The sequence below is a fragment of the Sander vitreus genome, chromosome 23, assembly GCF_031162955.1.
Source record: "Sander vitreus isolate 19-12246 chromosome 23, sanVit1, whole genome shotgun sequence".
NCBI classification, from domain to species: domain Eukaryota; kingdom Metazoa; phylum Chordata; class Actinopteri; order Perciformes; family Percidae; genus Sander; species Sander vitreus.
In genome coordinates, this window is record NC_135877.1 from 17676650 (window position 1) to 17701735 (window position 25086).

The 25086-nt window shown below is 39.4% G+C and overlaps 2 protein-coding genes across 3 annotated transcripts in view; one reads left to right on the top strand and one right to left on the bottom strand.

Moving 5' to 3' along the window:
• Positions 1–13046, top strand: part of lin7a (lin-7 homolog A (C. elegans)) — a 34499-nt gene extending 21453 nt beyond the window's left edge. The window contains exons 3-6 of one of the 2 annotated variants that reach the window (XM_078242853.1): positions 1620–1691; positions 7218–7427; positions 7851–8069; positions 11774–13046. In XM_078242853.1, the coding sequence (XP_078098979.1) occupies positions 1620–1691; positions 7218–7427; positions 7851–8069 (501 nt within the window). In that variant the 3' untranslated portion in view covers positions 11774–13046. The remainder of the gene's footprint in view (positions 1–1619; positions 1692–7217; positions 7428–7850; positions 8070–11773) is intronic. The other variant, XM_078242852.1, reaches the window with a different exon arrangement.
• Positions 13047–19689: 6643 nt separating this feature from the next.
• On the bottom strand, positions 19690–21604 carry myf5 (myogenic factor 5). Its single transcript, XM_078242680.1, has 3 exons — positions 21158–21604; positions 20139–20211; positions 19690–19886 (listed from the first exon to the last, which is right to left on the bottom strand). The coding sequence occupies exons 1-3, from the start codon at positions 21602–21604 to the stop codon at positions 19690–19692; spliced, it is 717 nt and encodes a 238-aa protein (XP_078098806.1).
• Positions 21605–25086: the final 3482 nt, after the last annotated feature.

Sequence of the window (25086 nt, forward strand, 5' to 3'; positions counted from 1 at the left end):
GAATCGCAGAGTTGCACGACCATTTGGTCTTTCGTGAGAAAACAAGACAACAGAAGCTCAGGGATATTTTGTTCCCTCCTCTTTGAGATCTTTACATACAACTATCTCAGGGTTTGTATCCAATAAGTATACATCCTTTAAAGATTGGGAGAAGCGAGGCCTTTATAATGTTGCACAGTGGCACGTCAAAGCCAGCAGGCGTGTTGGCTTCCAGGCCAGCTGCCATGCTGTGAGTGGAAACGGATGATTAAAATTCATTTCTGAGCCACAACATATAATATGTCATGGAGGGAGAGTTTGTTTTGCACTGAGAATTTTTCATCAGTACTCTTATTATAATTTGATTGCTTATTTGCTCAATGAACTGAAACTGCCATACATGTAAATGTAGAACAAGTAGATGTGTTTGTACTTGGAAAATGTGTCCGCTTAAATAAAACGGTCTTTGCTGTTATTTGTTTCTTTGCGTCAGTTGCACCAACTCAGCAAAAACATTTTTTCTAATCAGCCCATACATCTCAATGACTTGTACAGTATCTCCATCCTCCTATTACTGTATTTGGTTTCAGCATTGGAGGGATGTGACTTTAAGCTGCAGTACAGACTGGTTTGCTGGAGTAAGTGCTCCTACAGAAAAGGGTTTTGTGTTACAGTATATTAACCACATATCCTCATTCAACACTGTATCTATCTTCTTCTCTTTTTATTCTTTGAGCAAGTTTAGTTGTGAGGTGTCTTTAAAAGACACATGTTAACAGGAAAGGCAGCTGTCTGCATTGATTCTGTCTGTCTCAGTTTGAATAGTTTTTCACCCAGCTTGACATACAGTTATCCATGTCTTGACACCATTCAGGCCCAGCAGAAATGTAATACTGCCTGTTCTGAAAACTGTATGGGCTGTTTATTAAGGGTCAGCTTGTACCTCAATTTTCTGAGCTGAGAATTATGATTGGACCCCTTTAACCTTCAGAACTGCCTTAATTCTTTGTGTCATAGATTAGACATAGATATTTGCGTTAATGATCAGTTAAATATATATTAATACCAAGGAACTGCACAAATAATGAGCACTATTCAGCTGGAGACTACCTTTTAGGCTATATAATCTTCAAGGCTGGTAACTTTGCACCCTAAAACATACTTTAATACAGTAATTGAAATATTCTCTTATCTTCTCTGAGAGTCTAGACACAAAATTCTCTTCCTCACTTACCCGCTTTGCTGCTGATGTCTTTGCATATCAAAGGGTTTTTGCATTACAAAGGTGTTTGTGAAATTGTACAAAACCTTGATTTGCATGGCCTCACCTACAAATGCATTTGAGGGCAAAGTAATGAGATGTACATATTGTTTGCATGTGTAAAATAAATGTAAGCAGACTTATTTTTGAGTAGTATTTTTAAGTAGTGTGATTAGTACTAACATGCAATAACTCTGGGCCTGAGTGCCATGTGTTTTCCATCAGTCATTCTGTTGCAGTACGTGTCTGGACGGCCAGCTGTGAAGACACACCATTATTTGACTATGGAAATGAACTGTTTTTAGACGCAGGGTGGTGATTTCAGTTTCAAACCATGTGAAACATAGTTATAACACCTGCCTGTCTTCATTACTTTCAGGTGTACCAGTACATGCATGAAACCATCACAGTGAATGGCTGTCCAGAGTACCAGGCCAGGGCCACAGCTAAGGTAAGAGCTGCTTTGGAGATCTGGATCTGATCTTTACATCAGTTATTATTTTTCAATCTGTTAATCACATTACCCAGCAATATCATTATCATCATTCTTCTGGCCAAAGCAGAATGAAATAAGCAAAGTATTGTTCTACTTGTTAATGGCCCTCATTAAGAGTGTGCATGTTATTCAGCAACAACACATGATTGCCCATTTTGTATGAATAAGGATGAATAGTGAATATCACATTACTTGATTGATTACTGATCTTTATGATTAGCTGCTGAGACAGCAAAGACACAAAAAATAAAAGTGAAAGTTACTGAATAGTACATTAAACTAGGGTTTAATCTGTAGTTTGTTTTACACAGGATGTCTTCACAGTTTTACATAAATGCACATAACGCTTGTCAGACTGAAAATAAACGAGTTCCCTGGCTTAGCAATTAGTAGTGCACAGTAACTGTACAGACTGTGAAGCCCCTTGAGAGAAATTTATGATTTATAGTATTGGGCTTCATAAAAAAACTGACTAGCTAACTGCAAAGAATAACACTGCACTTAGTTTTCTTGAATTGCCTTAGAAGACAATAACTTAAACATACCTTTTATCTTATACTTCTCTACGCTAAATCCGCAGCATCTAGGAAGCTACTTTAGTTAGCCGGAAAATTCCCCCACAAGTACTGTAATCCCATCGCAGTTAGTTACAACAGCTAATCCAGCATTGTTGTTTTTGATCGGACTCAGAGTTTATGAGTGAGTCAAAGTTTATTTGGAAAGCTTTAGGAGGCTTGCACTGTTTGAGGTTGTTTTGCTAGAGTCTGCATTTCCCTTATCTTCAAAATGGAGATGGTGAGTGCAAAACTAGCATGACCCATTGGCAAGATTTAAACTAACTCTGTTATTAATGGCTCAGAAAATAGACACGCTTGAACCCAAAAGCACGAGTCACAGACAGGCAGGTAAGATAAAAGTCCAAATTTACACAGAATCATCAAACCGTGAGTCAGGCAGTCGATCAGGCAGAACACACAAGCAGAATAACAATGGAAAGCTAGGCGGATGCACACTAGAGAAACTGGCAAAGAGAGGAGATGGACCGGTATATATTTATATATACTGAAAGACAAATGAAAATGGAAATTCAACCAACCAAATTGACTATTTAATTTAGGCTACACACATTGTAGAATGTTTATAGATGTATAGAAGATGTTCATACAGTTTTGTTTGAGTTCTTTAGTTAGCATGCTTTGGGTAAATTAACACAACTCACATGGTCAAACAAACTGACAACATATATCAAAATGTGTTTACAATATCATGTCGGAAATCTTTTTCCTTCAGTATGAAGCCACTAGAACTTCCAGCTCATCATCCTTATTTCAACAATTTTAAGTTACTAAATGTCTTTGATTTGAGCTGTACATCTTTCTTTAATTCCACACAATGTTCACTTTGAATCATCAGATAAACAGCTACTAGATTTCCATCTTTATTCTGCTTTGCTCCCATTAGACGAGCAACACTGATGCCACTTTATATCCTGTTACACAACCTGGATTAAACTCTGTAAAACAATATAATGATAAAAGCATATATTTGTTTTACTGTTATCGCAACTGACAAGCTCGCTGTATCAGATTGATGTCTTCATTTTGTTGTTTGAGGAGAACTTTTTTAAATCAAACAAAGATAACCTATTTCTATATTTACTTTGGCTATGATAGTTTAATCACGATTCAATGCTCAAATGGGATTTTTTAGATGACAGCTCATGTCTGTTCATTGATTTAAGCTCATATAAGATTGAGAAAGCTAATCCTTTTTTTTTAATATCTTTGCTTCTACCGCTCGACTCAACGTTTTTTTGTCGTGTCGCAGGTGAAGAACAAAATCCGGACTGAGACATTTCCTGGTGCAGTGTGATTGGAATAAGCAAATGTTGGTGTACAAAAGAGGTCACTTGAGCAGAACTTGTCATCAGCACCTTGCCTGCAACAGACACAGGCTTTTGAAAGAAAGCAAAGTGGGCAGGCTTGTCTGATTTCATGTGCAGGATGAGGATGATGAGATGCAGGGAGGAGAGAGATGAGGGCGCCTCTTTGTCCTTCAGTTGTTCAATGTCCAGCTGGGCCCACTCCTCTTCAGTACATCACAGTACTGGGTGAGTGGGTGTGTGGATGATATGAACAGAAAGGGAGGATGAGTGCAGAGGGATTGTACGAGACTTTAAATGATTAATGCTTTTGTTGCCTCTTCCAACCAACACTCTGCACTCGCCTCGAGCACAATAGTGTGAGTCTGGTGAATTGCAGTTAAATACCTGTTTTACATAATAGTTCAACATATTGATGAACATACTTATTGGTGTTCTTGCTGAGAGCTATGAGAAGATTGATACCTCTCATCACATGCCTGTGCATTAAGTGTGGAACTAGAGTCAGGAAGTAATTAGCTTAAATTAGCATAAAGGCTTGAAGGAGGGGCACCTCTAAAGGTATTGTTTGTTTATCTGTAAATAAAAAGAAATGTAAAAACAGCTAGTTTTGTAATTCTTTCATCTTTTTTTCTATTTAAAAAGATTGGGGTTTGTCTGTGCATTTAATATGGAGGTTTAGCCAGGAGGTGATTAGCCTAGCTTAAATGGCTACTGGAAGCAGCTAGCTTGGCTGTCTCCAAAGTTGAAAAATACACCTTCCAGCAACTCGAAAGCTTACTAATTAACAGGCTATATCTTGTTTGTTTGGTCTGTACACAAATGTAAAACATTTGTTGGATTAACAAATAAAATGTGTTACTTTGTGAGCTATAGAGGTGCCCACGGGTGTATTTTTAACTTTGGACAGAGCCATGCTAGTTGTTTCCCATTGCTCCCTTAAACTAAGCTAATCATCTATTGGCATCAGCTCCATACTTCATGCACACGCTCTTTGCGAACTGTTGCATAAAATTAGACATTTAACAAAAGGAAAGATTCAACAAAGTCAATCTGGTTGATTTCTTTCAATTACATATCTGTTAGCCTACTCCATTTGGAATATCTCCTGTCATTTGTCAAGTGGGCACCATTGTGTGATCTGAAAAATAATATCTGTATAAATGGGTAGAGTAATCTCCCTTTAAGTTGGGAAAAAAACTTGTTTCTGTCTCTTCTGCCTCTCTTTGTCATAAGCCTGAAGCAACTATAAAGACATGATTTAAGCAGCTTTTAAACTCCTTCCTACTTTTCCCTCTTTGGCCAAAACGTTGGGAAGTGACTGCTCCTAAATCTATATTAAAATTGCATATCCACTGGGCAATTAACAGACAGCAAATGGCCTGAGCTGGCTTAGCTGTGGGGACACTCTCAACTGAGACCACTGGATGTTTTTAAAAGTATTTTTAGATAGCACTAAACCAGGCCAAAGCGGCAATTCCATTCAATCAGTTTCACACAGATAGTCTGAAAAACAAAACAAAAAGATGCATTTTGTGTCTGGTAAGAGGCACAAAGGCACTCTAAAACTTGCCCCGACCACTGCTGTTTTAGCTCAGGGGACGCTTGTAGCACGTAGCTGCAGCTTCTCCGTGTTACTTGCACTGATTCGGGTCGGGGTTTTTTCTATCGAAAGTACTCGCGTAGCTATAGCGATCAAGATTAACGTAAAAAATGAAGTTTAATAATGATCAAAGAGATGAAGTATGGCAATGCTTCTGCTCAAGTACCCTACTTTAGTTAGTGGGATGGTGAATCTCCTGACAGTTGGGCTTTTTGTTTCACCTGAACAACTTGATACTCTTTGATTGCTTCATTAATTAAATCAGTTCAGCCTCTAATTCCTGGCTCGAGGCTATTACTGATCTTAATGGAGACAGGGACTATCAGGGCTCCAGAGAAAATAATGGGAGCTGACGATCAAGTGGCTTTGGATATATAAGTCATACTTACACTGTCTTTTTGTTACCAAAAAGGTATCCTCTAGAACGCTTTTAATTTGAAATGTCTTCTGTGTTTGAGAGGCGCCGGCCTCTGCCAGATTGTTTTTTCGTTTGCAGAAATCCAGATAAAGTTGTGAAGGTCAATGTGCTGTGAGGCCTGGGAGGCGACGGTATGCATTTAGCTTCACAATGGGACACGGAGGGAAGGGGAGCAGAGGAAGAGGAAGAAAGACAGAGGAGGACAGAAAAGGGAGGAAGAGGGTAAATTGGTAGATGCAACAACCAGATTAAAACAGGCAGCAGGAGTGGAGAGAGAAATGAGCAAAACAGTTTGAGCAGAAATAAATGTGGCTATGAAGATGCATATGAATATGGAAGGGAGAGCAGAGATGGGGACGCTGCCTGGATGGCGCATCAAAGGCCTCAAAGTGCCAAGATACTTGCCTGCTGCTGGGGAATTTAGATACATATCTGCAAAAGCTTCTGACAGAACCTCCCCACCTCTTTTTTTTAATCCTCCCTTTTCTCGATCTACCTCACATATCATAGATGATGCCGCCTTGACAGCTAGGCATCTGGGGCAATGCATCGATGGATCATTGGGCACGGGGTGTCTCTTTCTCTGTTCGTCTGCCATTAGCTTTCCCAGCCTGGGCTAACAAGCTCCTGGGTGCTTTGTTCTGAGCGTACGAGGAGCAAGGAGCTTGTGTTTCAAAGAAACCTCAAAGCCAGCGAGTGACATCAACCAGCTGGTAGAGTTACAGAGGGTGAAAGGTGTCTGGCTGCTCCTCCAGTGTGAACTTGGTTGTGTTAATCCATGTGCTTAGAAAGCCAGGGAACTTCTCATGTGGAGTCTAATTCCCCTAGCCCTGACTAAATCCTAATGCTTTGTTAGCCATCCTCAATGAAATGAGAAGGGGCAGCAGAGGTTCACATTATACTGTATACCCAGCTTCACAATCATTTTGTAGTACTTTTGAAATTGGTTTCATCCTTTGCATTCATTGTGAGTGTAACGTAGAAGACTAGAAGCTATAAGGCTGCAAGACTTGCAGTTTTGGTCAAACAACAAGACAACTGCTGTCATGTTGATGTGTAGCTTTGGTTAGTGTAGTGTAGTTAGTGTTAGTAACCCTTCTCAAAAGTAGGACTACAAATCCATAAAGCATGTTTTCTTTGTTTTTAAGATTTCCTGTAGCTTTTCCAAAGATGATAAATGTATTTGAGCAGTGAAGTTCATCCATGACTTTTGGGAACAGTGTTTGTAACAAAAGCATGAAAGTGCTTCTGGAGCTTTCAACTGCATCTAATAGTCTTCATGATACATGTACTGTTTATTTCCATATTGTACTTGTAGATTATTCTGCATTAGTAAGTTACCATTAAACTATACTCTCTTTGCATTAGCTCTACTAATCAAATGTTTTAGGTTGTGCAGGTTACGTTTAGATTTGAGCCCATGTTTGGGCTCAATTTAACCCAGTGTTACACATTGTTTATACTATATAATGTCTCAAAATGAATATGTACAGTACATACAGGTATTTTGTCAGGGTTTGGGGATAGCTAGTAGTAAGACAATAAGTACGAAGGATCATCTTCCTTCTCTTCCTTCAGGCCACAGTTGCAGCCTTCGCAGCCAGCGAAGGTCACTCCCACCCACGAGTGGTGGAGCTACCCAAGACCGAGGAAGGGTTGGGCTTCAACGTGATGGGCGGCAAGGAGCAGAACTCCCCTATCTACATCTCCCGCATCATCCCCGGAGGCACGGCCGAGAGGCAGGGCGGCCTAAAGCGAGGGGATCAGCTCCTGTCCGTCAATGGCGTGGTAGGTCTGACCTTTTAATACAGAATGTGGGGACAATGCCTCAATATATGGATCGGAGAGAGAGTGCAGATAAGCCTTTCTATCCCTATTTATTATTTAAGCCTGCTTCCAAAAAGATATATCCGTGACTTAAATATTTTTTTAGCAACCTCTCACAAAATGGAGCAATGCTTAGTTTGATATGTCAGTCAACAGTCAGGAACTATTGACATCAAAGTGCAGCACATGTCTTGAGTAAGAACCAGAAATACTTCTCCAACAGTGACAGAGAGTTGAATAACACTGACTGTAAGCCTGCTCGTTTCACGTAACATCACAGGGTATTAAAAATGGAGGAAAGGGGAGTTACTATTTTTAAGAATGCATATTCAAATTAGCTTCATTTAAAATTCTACCCTCTCTCTGTCTCTAAATCCCCTGCAGAGTGTGGAGGGTGAGCACCACGAGAAAGCGGTGGAGCTACTGAAGGCGGCCAAGGACAGTGTTAAGCTGGTGGTTCGCTACACCCCCAAAGTGCTGGAGGAGATGGAAGCTCGCTTTGAGAAGCTCCGTACGGCCCGGCGACGCCAGCAGCAGCAGATCCTCATGCAGCAGCAGCAACAGCAGCAGAACGTGGCCTCTCAGCAAAACCACATGTCGTAGGTGAGGCGCTTCATTGCTTTAAGGGTGAAGGGAGGGGTGGGTGGTGGTCGGACATAAGGTAAGGCACCGCCAGAGGAGAGAATAATGACATGAATGATTAGCCAGTCCCAAGTTTTAATAGGCTGGGACATATTGGAAGTAGATGTTAAAGGGATACTTTGCTGATTTTGATTCAGCTCTGTGTCATCTTTATGTGGGCATCTTTATGAACAGTGTGTGGCTTTATTTTGGCTTAGAGTCGCAGTCTGCCCAGCTGAGCCTGGACTGGACTATGATGAACTCAAGATGAGCACAGATTATCTTTGAGCTTCAACATGGATTTTTTATTTGATAGAGTTTTGGATCTGAAGTGTATGCTATTTGTTATTTTTTATTTTAGGAGGGGATACAGATATGGATGCAGATAATATCCACATACAGTATTATCTTTTATCATTTTCCTCATGAGCATGTGCACAGCCTTGGACTCCCAGCTGTTCCAGTTTCAAGGTGACTGGACTTTTTCTCCTGCAGGCAGATTAATTAGCATATTTTAAATCTCCTCAGAAAGCTTACTTTTCATCTGTATTGCTTTTTTTATATACTTAATTGGTAAAGTGGTTTTCCTGAAAGTGTCAAAGTGTCAAAACATTTTGCGAGCATCCAGCAAAGGAATATAGATGGAAAGAAGCATGCTCAACTCTCCTTTTAAGTTGTATTCACCTATGCTCTGTTTTGCCTTGCAACCACTTTAATTGGCTCGTGTGCAGGTAGCCAGTGTTGGGGAGTAACGGAATACATGTACCGGCGTTACGTGTTCAGAATACAAATTATGAGTAACTGTATTCCGTTACAGTTACAATTTAAATAATTGGTATTTAGAATACAGTTACATTGTTGAAATCAATGGATTACATGACGATACTTCTCTGTTTCACGGGTTTATTCACTCTTGCAACTCCATGCATTTCCCAGAAGCCCCAATATGAAAAGGAAAAAATTAGGTATTTGCGTGATCGCTAATAGAGGTAAAGATGGAGCCGGAACCGGCACAAGTGCAACTTTACATTCTCCTACATGCTGATTTACTAGCCACAGAGCCGTTGAAAGACTAGCCCCGTTTGACATGTTAGCTAACGTTAGCTAAAATTAGCTCATGGTAGCTTAGACTGCGGTTAGATTTTTGTAGTATGCAGTTTGGGACTACAAATACAAAAATCTATCTGCTTGTTTAGGTACACATTCAGCCAGTTGGAACAGAAGAACACACCAGAATAGGCCTGTTTAGTAAGCTGTATGTGATGGCCGCATTCCTACTTATAAAATGCAATTCAATGTGGAAGTAATCCAAGTATTCAGAATACGTTACTCAGATTGAGTAACGTAACGGAATACGTTACAAATTACATTTTTGGGCATGTATTCTGTACTCTGTAACGGAATACGTTTTGAAAGTATCCTTCCCAACACTGCAGGTAGCAGACATTTACATCCCAGCACGAAGCCTAAAACCTCAGTGGTATATTTTGCAAACTCGGCAGCTGGTATCCCTCTGTGCAAACTATACTGCTTCTGCTATGTTCTGGCAGTGATTATGTTGTAAAGGCTGTAAATTATTCAAGCTAAAACCGATTACATCTGTGGCTCATGTTCATGCAGGTACGATGATAATACAGCCTGCAATGCTGTTATTTGAAGCTACAGCTGGATGGAGTGTCTGCGTACCTCTGCTTTAAACAGTATTTTTACAGTCCAAATTTAGAACAAAGTTCTGCACTGCCAGTCAAACTAAAGCAGAAGAAAAGCAAGAAGAAACTTTTCAGACACTAATCAGACCATTAAGCTAAATCATATCATGCTATGCTTAGTTCTGGCCTGGCTTCCCGAATTATTTAAGCGTTTCCCTGACGTATTGGAGGCGGGCATGTGTCCAAGATCCCTATGTTGCCACCCGTTTGATGCCAAATCCCCCAAGCATATCTATTGTCATGCACTTGGCACGGTGCAGCTTGGGAAGGTATTTGGGAGCTTGTAACAGTGTATTATGGTAGAGCTACAGAGAGGGAACTGAGCAGGGATCATGTTGTACAGTATCCATGCTGGCATGCTGACCGCAGAGATTTGCTTTGGTGGCCAAGAGGCTACTGACCAAGTGACACGCACAAGCAGACAAGCATGCAACATAAGCCACTGGTTTGCCTGGCATTCATTTGTCTCTGTCACTGTCTCTCTGTCCACCAACACAGGTGACTACATTACACAGCTGAGTGTTTGGTCTCCTGATCAATAATTAGTAGATGATAAATATATGTAAGAAATACTGTCTCTACTCCTTTTTTCCTGAGAGCTGAATGTATTATTTTATAAAAGTGTTATTAACTGTTAATGGATGTATGTCAGGCAAGGTGACCTGCCTCCACTATGAATTGCTGCAGGAAACCCTGCATATATATAGGCAGCATTTAGTGACCCATACCACATCAACTAGAACCTACATACATTTTCATAATAAGTTTTGAGTCAACATTAGTTTTTCTTGTCTTGCATTATCCAAAGTTTACTTTTGTAGTTGGAACAAACACATCACCTCACTTTTATTTAGAGCCTGTGTAGTGGGTATAACTCTGCATTGTGTTGTATTGTGGTTCCCAAGGTTTGTCTTTCAGCAATTTATTCCAAGGCACCAGCTCTATGTGTAGAAAAACAAAGCATTCACACAGTCTCTCTTGCATAACTGCTATCTGTGCCTGTGTAATACAATGAATAGAGTCACTAAGTGCCCCGCGTTACAGTAGCTAGCATTGTTTCTGCACTCTAGCGTTGCAAGCAACACAACAGGCCTGCCACACACATGCCTTGACAAACTTCTAGTTAGCAGATTAATGCATGAAAATTAACAAAACTTTAGCTATAAAACATACTGTAAAAACATGAATACAGTCACTTTCTTTTGTTTAAAGTAACTTTGCGTCACATATAGTAAAGAAAATACTTTTTGCTGCTGACTCGCCCATGGCAGAACATTGCTTAGCTTCCGAGTCAATACTCCTGCCTGCTCCAAACTGGGGGTGTGCCGACCGTCATCTACTGTAGGTAATACACTGACTATGGATAAGTACCTCATGCAACCCCACTTCAAAAGATCCAAACTATCCCTTTAAAAGAGGATTTGTTGTACCAAAGGCACGAGAGTTGGAGGAATTGAAGCTTTAAAGCTGGTATGAGAATCAAGCAGCATTTCAATCTATAATCATTTAGTAAAATCATCAGGCAATACAGAATTGGCTTGATAAGATAAGATAAGATAGACTTTATTAATCCCACACTGGGGAAATTCCCTTGTTACAGCAGCTCAAAAGAAACATTCACACACATCAGAATAACACAAATACACATTAAATAGACAAAGGAAAAAAACTACAAAAAGTATTATAAGAAATAGAAGAAAAAAAAGAATTATAATTATAATTATAATAGTAATATAGACACTATAAACACCCTTATATAAACAGACAGTATATATAGACACAGATATACAGATGAGTATGGTGCAGATAAATGAACATATTGCACAGTTGGAGGTGACACAGAGTAATAAATAAATAAATAAATATGCATTGTGCAGAATGTTGTCAAGATAACACTCAAGTCTCTAAGTCAGAACCGTCAACGAGCTCTAAGGCATCGCTCTCAGTTTGTTTCTCTTTTTTTTTAATAATCTGCAGGTTGTTCCAAAAAAAGAAGTGAAGGAAAGCGAAAAGGTGGATCTCAAAGACCATCTGTTTGTTATCGAGGATCCCAAAGGAATCTCTCCGTCGTGGAGGAAACCAACAAGTAGAAGACTCTTTTACGTCCTCTCTCCCTTCCAGTGTACCACCGATTACTGAGCAAAAACAAAGAGAGCTGTTTGTCCTGAAATTGGTGCTTTGAAAAACAAGTATGAGGGAGGCTAGCACTGAAAGTTGTCCATTTTAACTTTGTATTCACTTTTATAAGTTGTTCTCCCCGGTTGTGAGTCTTACTTAGATACTCCCTTTCTTGTGTTTGTTGTTTTGTTTACAGTCATCCATTTTTGATTGCTCACCGACTTCCACTACACCGTGGCACCTTTGCCATTTTGCCATAGATATCATTTGTACAGTGGTGTTTATTAATTCATCAACAGGTGCTTGTATCTCTGTATGAATGACCATCACTTTCTTTTCTTTTTTGTCAAACTTGTCCTGTTTTGGAATAAACGTGAACTCTTTTTTACCTTCTATATTGTAGCAGGAAAGATTTTGTATCTTGTAGGTTTAGCAATAACACACATTCTTAAGTTTTTTCATCCTTTGACACTAAATTCACGATCGGATACATGCATATATATACAGAGTTTATGGGATACGTGCACATGTAAATCACTGTAAAGTAAAATGGGTCTTATGTACTGTAAGGCAGCTTCTGTGTCCAGTATATCCTCTGTGCCATTTGAAGAGATTATTGATTTACAGGTGGCATGAATAATTATTGTGCAATAACTGTGATTATTACCAGACTTGGTAAGCCACTCCTAACTGAGATTTATCTAGAAAATATACCATGAGACCAAGATGTTACCAAGAGATTTTACCAAAGTTAAAATCAGTCCTCAGAAATGTTATATGTCGTGTTCTCAACAGACAAACAGAATGTCACCAGTTTTTATTCGAACAGAGTGGTAATGAAATCAAAAATAATGCTAGAATTGTTGTTCAGTCTATTTTATAGTTTATGAGATCAGAGATTTATCATACATTTTATTGTTCCTTTTAAATATTATGTTTTCTTTCTAAGATGTGCAGATTATTATTTATTCCTTGTATAACAGCTGAATATTAGCACATAGTTCATGTAGATCCTGGTTTCTGTTTTGACAATCATTTTGAGAAGTAATTATGAGACTAAGTGGAATGTTTCACTTCCTGTTATCCTCCGTACCTGTAACGAAAATGTTGATAAAAGTGATTATTACTTTTCTATCGTCTCCATCTTTGGTGCTAAGCGCTCCTTGTTTGTGTGTGTGTTGTTTGTTTTTTTCCCTACACTTCCCTGAGATCACTTCTTTGTGTCACTGATACCGTCTTGTATTTCTGTTCTTTTTGGATTTTTCTGTAGGTGGCTTTCTTTTCTTTGTTTGTTCAACTGCTTTACCCCTTTATTTTTCCTTCAATTTATCCTAACTAAATCCAAAACATAAAACGCATCACTTCCTGTTTTCTCCATCCGGACTGAAACAGCGAATGAAAAGTTGTCATGACATTAAAATGTTGCATTTTTTTTATGATTATTCCTTTATGAATTTATTGACAGAAAGTGATCACTTTTCATAACATTACATCTTATTGCACAAGTCCAGCAGAGCAAAATCCTTCTACATGCATAAAATGTGTCACGCATTACCATTTCCTAAATAACCTGTTAGCACTTAGGTCACATAATGCCAAAGCTTTTGTATTAGGTCACCTCTGGGCTCAGGTTTTATAGGACGCTCGCTCGTCAAGCAGAACATCTCAATACAACTGATCCCTTTTTGTATCTTTAAATCACAGGTACTCTTTCTTAATTGAATGAACATTTTTGAAGCTTATGGTCCTGTACTTACCGTCAAAATAAAAAAGAGACAACAAACTGTTGATATGCAATTGTTATACATACTATATTTGTATAAATAAATCTATGTGCTTGTGTACAGTGAATGCTTTATTGACCCTTTCTTCATTCCCCACACTACCTTTTTATCATTTAGTTAATTCTGACCAGGAGCACCGGAAATCATGTTAGCAGTGTAACACCCAGATTTGTCATCTTCTGAATAATAATAATAATAATAATAATAATAATAATTATTATTATTATTATTATTATTTGCAAAGAAGTACATGAAAATATAGATTTGCAAAAATACAGATGGTTTGATTAGGGATGTTGTGTACATCCAAGCCCTCCAAAAGAGATAAAAATGATTTATTTATACAAGGTTTTGGTGGGATATAGAGTTGAGCAGATTGTGGCAGTGTACATTGCAGGAGGGAGTCTAAAAAAGATAGTTTTTTTTTTTTTAAATGGGGTTGCATGAGGTACTTCTCCATAGTGTCAGTGTATTACCTACAGTAGATGCCGGTCGGCACATCCCCAGTTTGGAGAAGCAGACAGAAGCCCCGACACGGAAGAAAAGAAATGTGCTGCTGTGGAATGGGGATAGCAGCTAAACATATTTTAGATACCTAAAAAAAAGGCCCAAAAAAAAAAAAAAAATCTGTATCAGTTTAAGTGTGCGATATATTTAGAAATGTTTCGCTTCTTTGGGAACTGAAGCCATTATATCTGTTTATGCTCTCTTCCAAACTACCAGACTCCTTTGACAAAAACTGTAATTTTACCTCGCAGAACACAGCTTTAAAGAGAGCAATATGACGACTTCAGTTCATTCTCTTAAAGGCACTGTTTTACTGCAAGGTAAAACCTTAAAAATATTTTAAATATAGCGTACACTTATACAGATAATAATGTTTTTTTAGGGGGGGCATTTTTTTAGGCGGCTAAAATACATTTAGCTGCTGACCCCGTCCACAAACTGTGATGTGTTTATTTCTCATAACGATATAACAGCCTGTCTCTGATTGCCTCTCAGTGATAAGTGCAGCTGCTGAAGGTGAGGTGATTAGAATAGAATAGAATAGAATGCCTTTTATTGTTATTATACCTATGTACACCGAGATTGAAGCAACTCCTTTTCCAGTGTCAACATGTATGTAAGAGAAATGTAACAACATGGAATAAAATAAGTAGTGCAAAATAAAAGGGGGGGGGGGGGGTAAGGTGCACAGTTCTGAGACGCTATATACATATATAAAAATAAAAAGATAAATATGGTTTGTATACAGTGTGATACGCAGTGTGAAATAATGATATTGCACAGTAATGAAATTGCACAGAATTATCAGTGTTATCAAAAGTATTAAATAATAAATATTGTAATATATTTATGTAATATTGTGTAAATTGTGTGCACTGAAAGGCCCCTCTGAAGACTTTTAGCCCTGGAACAGAAAGTCAATGACCTTTTATTAGCTCAATACAGAGAGCTCACACTGCAACTAATCAAGAGACTCTTGTGAATGGAAGGTATTAAACTCAAACGGTGACAGTAGAAGCACAAATCAGTGCTGTTTCTTCACCGGCAACATGTTGTACACGGAGTTATGTGCAATAAAATCCCCATTGGAGCTATTCTCCAGCAAACAACCAATTCTAAAGCAACTGATCAAAGCTTGAAGTGACAAAACTCAAGAGTGCAGGTGACGTTAATGCAGGTGACAGATCCCTCACCCGTGTCCTTGGCTGTTAATCAGGAGAAAAGAGCCTGAATGTAACACCTCCTCAGGATCACATCACAGGAGCGAAATAAATGTGGATCTATATGGGTGTTATGTGATTAAATGCTTTAAACTCCATAAACCAAAGAATCAACTACATTATATCATCTCCTTTTTTCTGTCTTTGCAGATCCTTGCTTAGACAGCTGTACAACATGACAGATTTAGCCACAGGGCAGATTCAATTCTCCAAAGATCCCAGTTAAACTTTCCCCTCAAATATAAAGTACCTTCAAGAGTCATAATGTTAGGATTATGATAGGCACTATATATAGTTCCCTGATGTAAAAACCCATTCATTTTAATTACATTCAAATCCAAACATAGGAGCTAGAAATGTAGTGTTGATGTAGGAAATGCAAGAAACACCTCTTCCTTGTGGTCTCACTGAGTACTACAGTCATGACTACGTTGGTATTTGAGTCATGCTATCCCAGAGTCAATTTTCTTTTAATAATATCCATGCTCTGTCAAGATTCAAATTCAAATCAATAAATAATGAAAGTCAGATTTAATAAAAGTCTCTCGCTCTGTTTATCTTTCATTTCCCCTGATTTCATGTTCGGCCTCAACAACCTAGATGCAAACTCATAGTATGTGTTTGTGTTGACACTCCAGGCTCAGTGAGTGAGCGATTCATGAATCACAACCAAAGTGTAAGCCATGGAAAATGACACCAGTGACATTTGGAGTGTCGCACGCATGCAGCCGTGGTGATTGGTGAAATACAAGCCGCTGCTGGAATGTCCACAGTGTTTCACAGTACCGGAGCAGAGAGACGGAACCACTGGGGAACTGCTAGTATTGTTTTACTCTGAGCTTCTCTCCAGCGCCAGAATAAGAAAGTGCTGTTGGATAGGTCGGATATATGTGCACAAATTGAATCTGTATTTTTTGTCGTTTTTTGAATGGAACTGACTCATTTGTGCAGCGAGCGTCTCACCTGCTAACTCGCTTCCAAGTGGGCCATTTTTTATGCATTATGAGTAGTATTTTTCTTTTAATAATTTACAGGTTTTTCCAACTGCTTACACACGTTTTCAAAACTATGTCTCCTTTTTGCAAAACTCTACACACAATTCCCAAAACTGCACACACAAAATGCAAAATGCCTCACATCTCCTTCAAAATGAACACTGCATTCAAAATGCCATAAACACATCTCAAAATGAAGCATTTGCATCAAATGGCAAACACTTTTTTCATAACAGTACATTTTTGGATATACCATGTACACACTGTTGTTCTAAATCTAAAGCTATTTTGTCTTTCATAGGCTTTACAATGTTCTATAGTGAAAGTAATCTGCCGAGAGTGGTTGAAAAGTACACTGTAAACAACAATGCAATGTTACAGTAAAAACAGAAAATAATTATTGGGCAAAACATTACGTTTGTGTGTGTGTGAGCGTGTGTGTGTTTGTGCGTGCTTGTGTGTCGGGGGAGGGGGGATTTGTATTGTATAAACAAAGTCTGATTGATTTATAATGCTGAAATAGTCATTAGATAGTCGCATGCCTGTTCTCATTTCTGAAGGTTTGAAGTATGGACGCCACTGTAAAGCTATTCAAGATGGGCTTCTCTCAGTGTCAATCCGTGGTTGATCACATGATGAATAAGTGTGGCCCTGATCTCATCAGAGATGGCTCTCCTTCTTTCTCTTCTTCCCTCCTCCTCCTCCTCCTCCCATTGCTCTCTGTCTATTGTTGGTATCCATTGTTCAAAACAGGTAATCTTACCTTTGACCTATGTATAGGCCTACACTAAAGCAGTGATTGGTTAGTGTTCAGTTAAGCATAATGTGTTTGCACATGTGAAGAGTGTGTAGGTGTGCCCTGGTAAATAAGTGTAGCATTTTGATTGGTTGTGTTTGGAAAAGGAAAGGAAGTCACTTCCTGTTAGATGTTTGTGTCTTAGGTAGAGAATTGTGTGTAGTGTTTTGAAAAAGTGTTTTATGCAATTGAAAACTGAATGAAAAAATTTGGTGTGTAGTTTTGCACTTTGAGTGAGAGGTTTCAAAAATCATGTGACATGAAAAGATTTTTTGTGTAAGCAGTTGGAAAAAACTGTAAATACCTTTTACTAATAATAGTTATGTACTTTTACATTTTCAATACAGGGCTTTTACTTGTAATGGAGTATTTTTATGCTGCTTCTTTTATTCAAGGATCTGAATGCTTCTCCCACCACTGGAGGTACTTTACTTGAGTGTTTCCATTTTGTGCCACTTTATACTTCTACTCCACTTCATTTTAGAGGGAATTATTGTACTTCCACTTTTGAAACTTTATTTAGTAGAGAGCACTTCTGTAGTTTTTGAATGCAGGACTTTGAATGCTGGTATTTCCTTTTACTTAAGGAGCTGATTCTAACTTTCACCACTGTTGACAAGGAATAACAACAGTAAAATGGCTTTAATTTCTCATCAGCATTTCAAACAATAATAAAGAACATAATGCTCAAGAGCAAAATGATAATATATTGAGACACCATTATAAGGAATCCTATAAGAGAGGTACAGGTAGATATTTTCTATTTATTTGTAAAGTAACAAAGGCCGAGCAAAAGTAGAAGAAGACATTATAGGAAAGGAAATTTGAATGAATGTAATCATAAAAACTCCGAAACCTTATTGTTATTCGTCACATACAATTAACAGTACAATGTAGTGAAATTCAATTACTGCATTTAACCCATCCTATGGGAGCAGTGGACAGCTATACATACAGCATCCGGGGAGCAACTTGGGGTTCAGTGTCTTGCTCAGGGACACTTTGACATCTTGTGGTTGGGGGGCGACCACTCCGACCACAGTACCTCCGAGCCACAGCCACCCATTAGAATAATAACCACAAAAGATATATTATATAGATCTTTCTGTGTAAGTATTGTGATTTTAACGATTGTATTGCCTCTCAATAGACTATATAAACTGAAGATAAACACACCATGGTCAAAGACACGATGCAGTAGGACACACATGTTATCCCCCTCCCCCTCAAGCCCAATTAGAGGCTATTTGTTCTCAACTCTGGTGTTGATGGTATAATCAAGGGTGTTAATGATGACTCACATTTGGAAGAACAAACAGGTACACACAGTGCTGCTTCCCCCTAAACACTCCCAGGCACATAAAAAATACAAAGAGCTGTGAACAAAGAAGGACAAATGTGTTTTTAATGAGTAAACTCTGAAATATTTTCATTCATTGTTAACATGCTTGTCTTCTTTTGTTTAAAACCTTGCTATGATGCAGGGGGAAAAAACATATTTTAGAAGGATGAAATGTCCTTACACTGCTGTAATGACTCATACGCAGTAGGCTACATGAGTGATTACAGCACTGTCAAATGATTAATGATATCAGTTGACCTCTATCAGTTTCTAATGTGATCTCCACACCTTGTTAGCTGGAGACAGTCTAGAATGTTCTGGACGAGCCCTGCGCGAGATGATAAATGACTTGCCCTTTTATTTTGATGAAGCCACCTTTTTGGACTTGTATTTATTAGCATGCAAAAGCACAAGAACCTGCTACAGTATCTTAAATGATTAATTTAGCTGATGATGCATCTTTTAACAGTTGCAAACCCACCAAACTGTGACTGATCAGTGTTATAATGATGGCAACTGCTCTCACCGTTAGATATTGTGTTACTCTGTTTCATTTCTCCAAAACAAAATGTGTAAAAATGACAACTGTGTCAGCTAGTCATCGGGTTTTTGGTGTTTCATGTTCATGGTGTCTTCACGAGTGAACAACACAACGCCTAAGTGACCATATTTCTTGACTATTTTAGCTAATTACACCTCCTACGTTAACCTGATGATTAATATTTGAACACATGGTCACAAAGAAACAGAAAAGGAAGAAGAAATAAATCCAAAATGGCTCAAAGTTTTATACAAAACTGTGAAAGATTTAATGGCAACATGTAAAGTAAATAATTAAAACTGCTTAAATACCACTTCATGTTGGAATAATGCAACATTACATTAACTGTCATAATTAAATATGTCTCATTGGGTATAATAGCATGTATAGAATAAATGGGCATTTACATTACATATTTACAATCTCATGTACAATATAAAAGCTGCTTGCCGCAGGTCTTTAGATACGGCTGAGTCTTCTTCCGATTTGCACAACACTAGTTCTTATCTCTTGTTGCAAATGCAGCTGGTGTGTGGTGAAAGCAGGGTGCCTGCCCGTGGCAATATATCCACGTCACAGCAAAGTTTCCTTCACAGGACGTGGTAGACGGGCCTGGATCCGGGGCTCTCCGGCGTGCAGGGCTGCGAGTCGGAGCTGCCGAGGGAGAAGGTGGCCATGTCTCTCAAAGCTGGCGGTCCGCAGCTGGACTCCACTGAGGACAGACGGTCCACAATGCTGGAGAGACACTCCAGACTGGAGGCTCCGGCTGCCTTGTCGCCTAAACTGTCTGATAAGAGGAAGACAGAAGACGTGTTTATTAAAAAACACAAACAAAACATGTTTTTTTTATCTATGTTTTATCAGCTTTACATTTATATCATAATATACATAAATCCTGGTACTTTAGGACTCCCAGAGGCAAAATAAAACATACATTCAAAATAATCTACCATTCAGTTATTGGGTTTTTAAAGCACTATGCTGACACAAATGCATGTCATATTCACATCATGCTGCTGTTGCTCTCAAAAGGTCTTACCGTTCCTCGCATATGAATAACTGTTGCTGTAGTTTGCATTCAGATGGTGCCACACTGGACTGCTGCTGTCGGCCTGCAAGGAAACCAGAAATCAACTTTACCCTTGAATTCTTGCAAACAGAAAATGATGTGTTATGTTTGCATAAGTATATATGGGAAAGGAATAAGCAGGACAAATTGCAAAAAAAACAACCAATGCCCTTCATGATATTCTGGACAGGCTAATAAATCCTGAATTCCAAAGTTATGGGCTTCTTTATTTCACGTCCACCTTAAAGCCAAAGTGGCAGTATATGCACTCCCTTCCCCTGCCTGGATCTGAGCGTGCCGAATCGATTGTATCAGTGGAAGCAACACCAGTTTGTGCAAGATGACACTTTCTCCTAGTAAATCTGCAGAAAATCCTGGCAGCGGTGCAGAACATGCAGTCAGGATGGAATGCAGAAAAGCGCCCGGTTTTTCCTGCCAGACTTCAGTAAGGTGGATTTAGCTCGGTTTATTAGGGCTATAAAGTGTCCGGTGGTGAGAAAGCCATTACTCCAGCCAGCATGATAAGTTCTTTTGTATTAGCTGATACACTGTCTCCTTCAGACTGTTGTTGAGAATAACTAATTCAACATGACCTTTAATAACACCCATCACACACAGAGGACAGAGATACTAGATTTCTGTATTTAAGAACAATGGGAGAGTGTGACATGCATGAAGAAACATCATAATTGAGGTCTTGGGACAAAACAATCTTATTTGAAAAAGAGGTTTCTAAATTGGAATTGCAGGTTCTATTTTGAAATGGAATACTCCACATGGTAATGAGAAATAACAGGGCTTAAATGTAAGACTCTGGAGATACAACAATAAAGGTCTTTTCAGGTGAAGTTTCTAAAAGATGAAGTTCTGGCTCGCATGCAGTTGTAGTTGTTTCCCTCGCTGACATTGCATTGGTTTCAGAGCTGGAGCAAGACTGCAGAAACAGATGTCTGCATGAAGAGGCTGAACATGTGGATGAGAGGTCTTACCATGCCATCAGAGCAGCTGGACAGCGGGCTCCCGGGCTCAGAGCTGCTCTCTCCAGGTAGGCCGTAGTAGTTTTCCACCTGCTCTCGTAGCAGATCCTGCAGGCTCTCGATGTACTGGATGGCGTTGCGCAGGATCTCCACCTTGGGCAGACGTTGGCTGGGGTTGGCCGAGGTGCAGCGCCTCAAAGCCTCGAAAGCATGGTTGACCTTCTTCAGCCGCCGGCGCTCGCGCATGGTGGCGGCCCGTCTACGGTCCACAAAGTTGGACTTGCGCTTGCAGGCCTTGCAGGCCCACTGGAGGCAGTGTCCCGGCTGGTGGGGGGCTCCGGGGATCCTCACATGCTCGTCCTCCTCAGAGCCATCGAGCTCCAAGCCGGCGCCAAACTCCAGGCTGTCTGGAGATGAAGCACAGTCGTAGTAGACCTGGGATGGTGAGAAGACGTCCATATTTGCTGAAGAAAAGAGGTCTGAATGGATGTAGAGATGGGCGCAAAGGAAGGAAGGAGGGTAGAGGAGTGAGGTGAGAGAGAGGAGACCTCTGAGTGATATGAGGAGTCTGTTGCCCCAGGCCCCCCTTATATGCCCCCAGGCCAGAGCCCAGGGCCCACATTGGCCAGATCTAATTACCATGGCCCATTGGCCCAGCCAGAAGGCAGGCTGGGGTTAGCTCAGCTCCCTCCCTGCCCCATCCCAACGCGCTGCTTCTCACCCCCCAGTACCCTGCAGAGTTTCCCACATCTGCACTTACTGGTGTTTTCCTACTCATCACCACTCTCTCCTTCCAACTGCCCTTCTCCTGCAATGCCATGATGAATACAATGCTTGGGAACGTTTCAGGAGTGTGGGTGAATATTTGCAGTTGTAACCACAACAATGACTTCTTTTTGAATAATCATAACAGCTTTATTTTTGCTTGATTTATCTGTAACCGGCCTACAGGCATCATATCAAAGCCTGACAACGAAAGTGACATGCATTTTAAAGAGAGAGTGTTTTGTTTAGTCAAACTGTGCAGAAAAAAGAGGGTGACCACTTGCAGGACTATGCAGGCCAATTTTCACGGCGGAGACAACAGCGTTGCAGATGCAGCCCAGCTGCAAAGGAAGGTGTAACATTTCAAGCCCTGTGAATTCATTACAGTGGTAAACCCCTTCTAAACACCCCAAGCTCATCACTGAAGGTGCTGTGAATGAGGGGATCCCTGTTTGCCAAAGCTCATCAAAACAGTAATTACACAATTGACACCACTGCACAATTCCCTGCGCCACATTTTAACCGTTAAAAGTTATTGACACAATTCAGGTACTTTGATTCAGCACACAACAGATGGCCATTATGGTGCAGGAGTTTTTTTTAATGTTTTATTAAGTGGTGGACTGAAAGTTTGAGGGGTTATAAGCAATCTCAGCATGACTATTATTTGTTACTTTTTTTTTTAACAGAAAAGTGAAAAAAAACTGATTGGATATTTTGAAATGTTTTACAGTGCACATCAAACCATCACAAGAGCTTTTAGACATACCCAATATGTTGTTACAAAGGTACTTTTCTTCAGATTTTGCCTCATTCTGTTTAGTTTCAAGATGTTCACATCTGTTTCTGGAAAATAAAGATGGTGACATAGCTTTGGAGTGAAGTTTAATTGTCTCTCTAGTTGCAGAATTGCTTTCTCTCTCTCTCTCTCTCTCTCTCTCTCTCTCTCTCTCTCTCTGTCTCTCTCAGACTGAAGGGGGCTTTTTTTGCAGTTCGAACCTGACTTGCAGACTAATTTAACTAATTATGTTGTTGACAGCTTACAAGGATACAATGCGGATATTTCTCACAATGTGTCAAAACGTTTGGCGAGCCCCCTTCTCTGGGAACTGTGCGCACCTAAGAAAACACCAGTATTCATGCTGCCTCTGAATTGCCGTCGGAGTTTGGATTAGGCACAGCTGAAGAAGACATCGGCTCTCCCGCGATCGTAGCTGCTGAGAAGATCAAAGGCTGAGAACAAGGTCGACAATGAGAAAACCTGGTATCAAGCGATAGCTAATTGAGGCTGGAGTTAGATCGGCGCAGCACCTGGCGTTTAATACTTATATTGGCGCAGTTATTGCGCGCAGGCCGGTGCTGTGATCAGTGCGCTCGCCTGGTCTCTTGGGAACTCTTCTGAGTTTGCTTTTTTTGTTGTTCTCAAGGGTCAGAGACAGAGTTAAGTGAAGGGCAGGAGGTGATCTTTTATGTCCATCACCCATCACGTCTGAAAACCTTATTTCTTCTAAACTGCCTCATGCTTTGACTTAATATGCTGCTTGTTTGGTGCAACACAAACCCCTGATAGAGAGGCGATTTATCACTTACATTCCAGCAAAATAGATTTAAATTAATGTTTAAACACATTTTTATATATTTTAACTGCCAAAATACTGTTAGTGAATTTGTGAGTTTTAAGAATGTCTCTGTAACTGTAACTACATTTAAAAATACACATTTATTCAGAGTCCTTCAAAGGAAAATCAGTTATGTGAATAGGCCTAAATAAAATTGAATTCAAAAAGATATTCTTTTTCAAAGCTCAGTGGGTTTTGTTTAAGGCTGTCTTTCACCACACATAAAGTCCATTTTACTTTCCCCACAAGAATAAGTGAAACAAAAAAAGCATTTTGAGTGGCAACAGCATTTGTTTGGCAGTGAGCAGAAAGAGGTGCATGCCAGCTCTGCTGCAGTGAATCCTTTTCCTCGCAGGATATTCCTGGAAAATAAAGTCTGGATAAATCAGAGCCTTCAGCCTCCAGGCTTATTCATCCCCCCCCTCCCCCCCCCCCCCAACAAACTGCTCGCCTTTCATCGGCTTTGACTTTTAAAAAACACTGCCTTCAGCCAAATGAGAATTATATGGTGTCATCAGTAACACCGAATTGCCTGTAAAGTTAGACAAGAGAAAGTCAGGGCTCTCAGAATGTGCCGTTTCTTTGTGGGGAGTGGAGTCTGATGGAGCGAACATATACTGTACTGTATGAGACAGTAAGATTCAAAACACAGCTGGATATTGAGTTTTTACAGCAAATACAACTGCAGGTTTATATGTATGTCAAGTATGTCAAGACAGTATTTTACATTTCAGACAGTAATAAGTACCCACGTTGAACCAAACATTTCTTTGGTCTACAATTTAGGTCAATGCAGTCATTACCAAAAACGTTAAATGAGCAGATACCCATGGAGCTGCAAAATGTAATGAAGTAACACTACTTCAGATTGAGTGCGTGGGCAGGAGCCCATTAAAACCACATTACTGTTTAGGGGTATCACGTTTCTGTCTGGTTTCTACAGAAAACAGGATATTTGGTCAAAGATATGAATAGTTCTGTTGAAAAGTGCAATATATGGATAACTGCATGTTTTTCAGCTCTTAATTCAGCTCAGTGGTGAAAAAAGTATTCATATCCTTTGTATACATAAAAGCACCAATACAAATAGGGAAAAATAATACTCCATGACGAGTAAGTCCTGCTTTCAAAATTTTACTTAAAAGTACAGAAGTAACGCAGTTAAATGCATGAAAAGTATAAAATATGTAGTTATGCAGAATGGCCCCATTTATAATTTATATCTTCAGATAAGTATTAGTGATACTTAAGCACTTAAGCAGCATTTTAATGATGTAGTAGTAGGATTTTAACTACTTTACAAATACTTTAAATATTTGCCTCTCAAATGTAGCAGAGTAGGCCTACAAGTACAGCAAAGATTAGATTAGATTACTTTATTAATTGCCAAAAGGGAAACAACAAATTTGTCAAAACTGACAATACATGTGAAACAAAACCTTAAACATTTACAAATTGAAAGAACAATACATATGAAACCCTATAAAGTTACTCAGGAAACATGCAAGTATCACATGTACAGTAATTCTAAGGTTTCACAGTGGCACATAGGACATT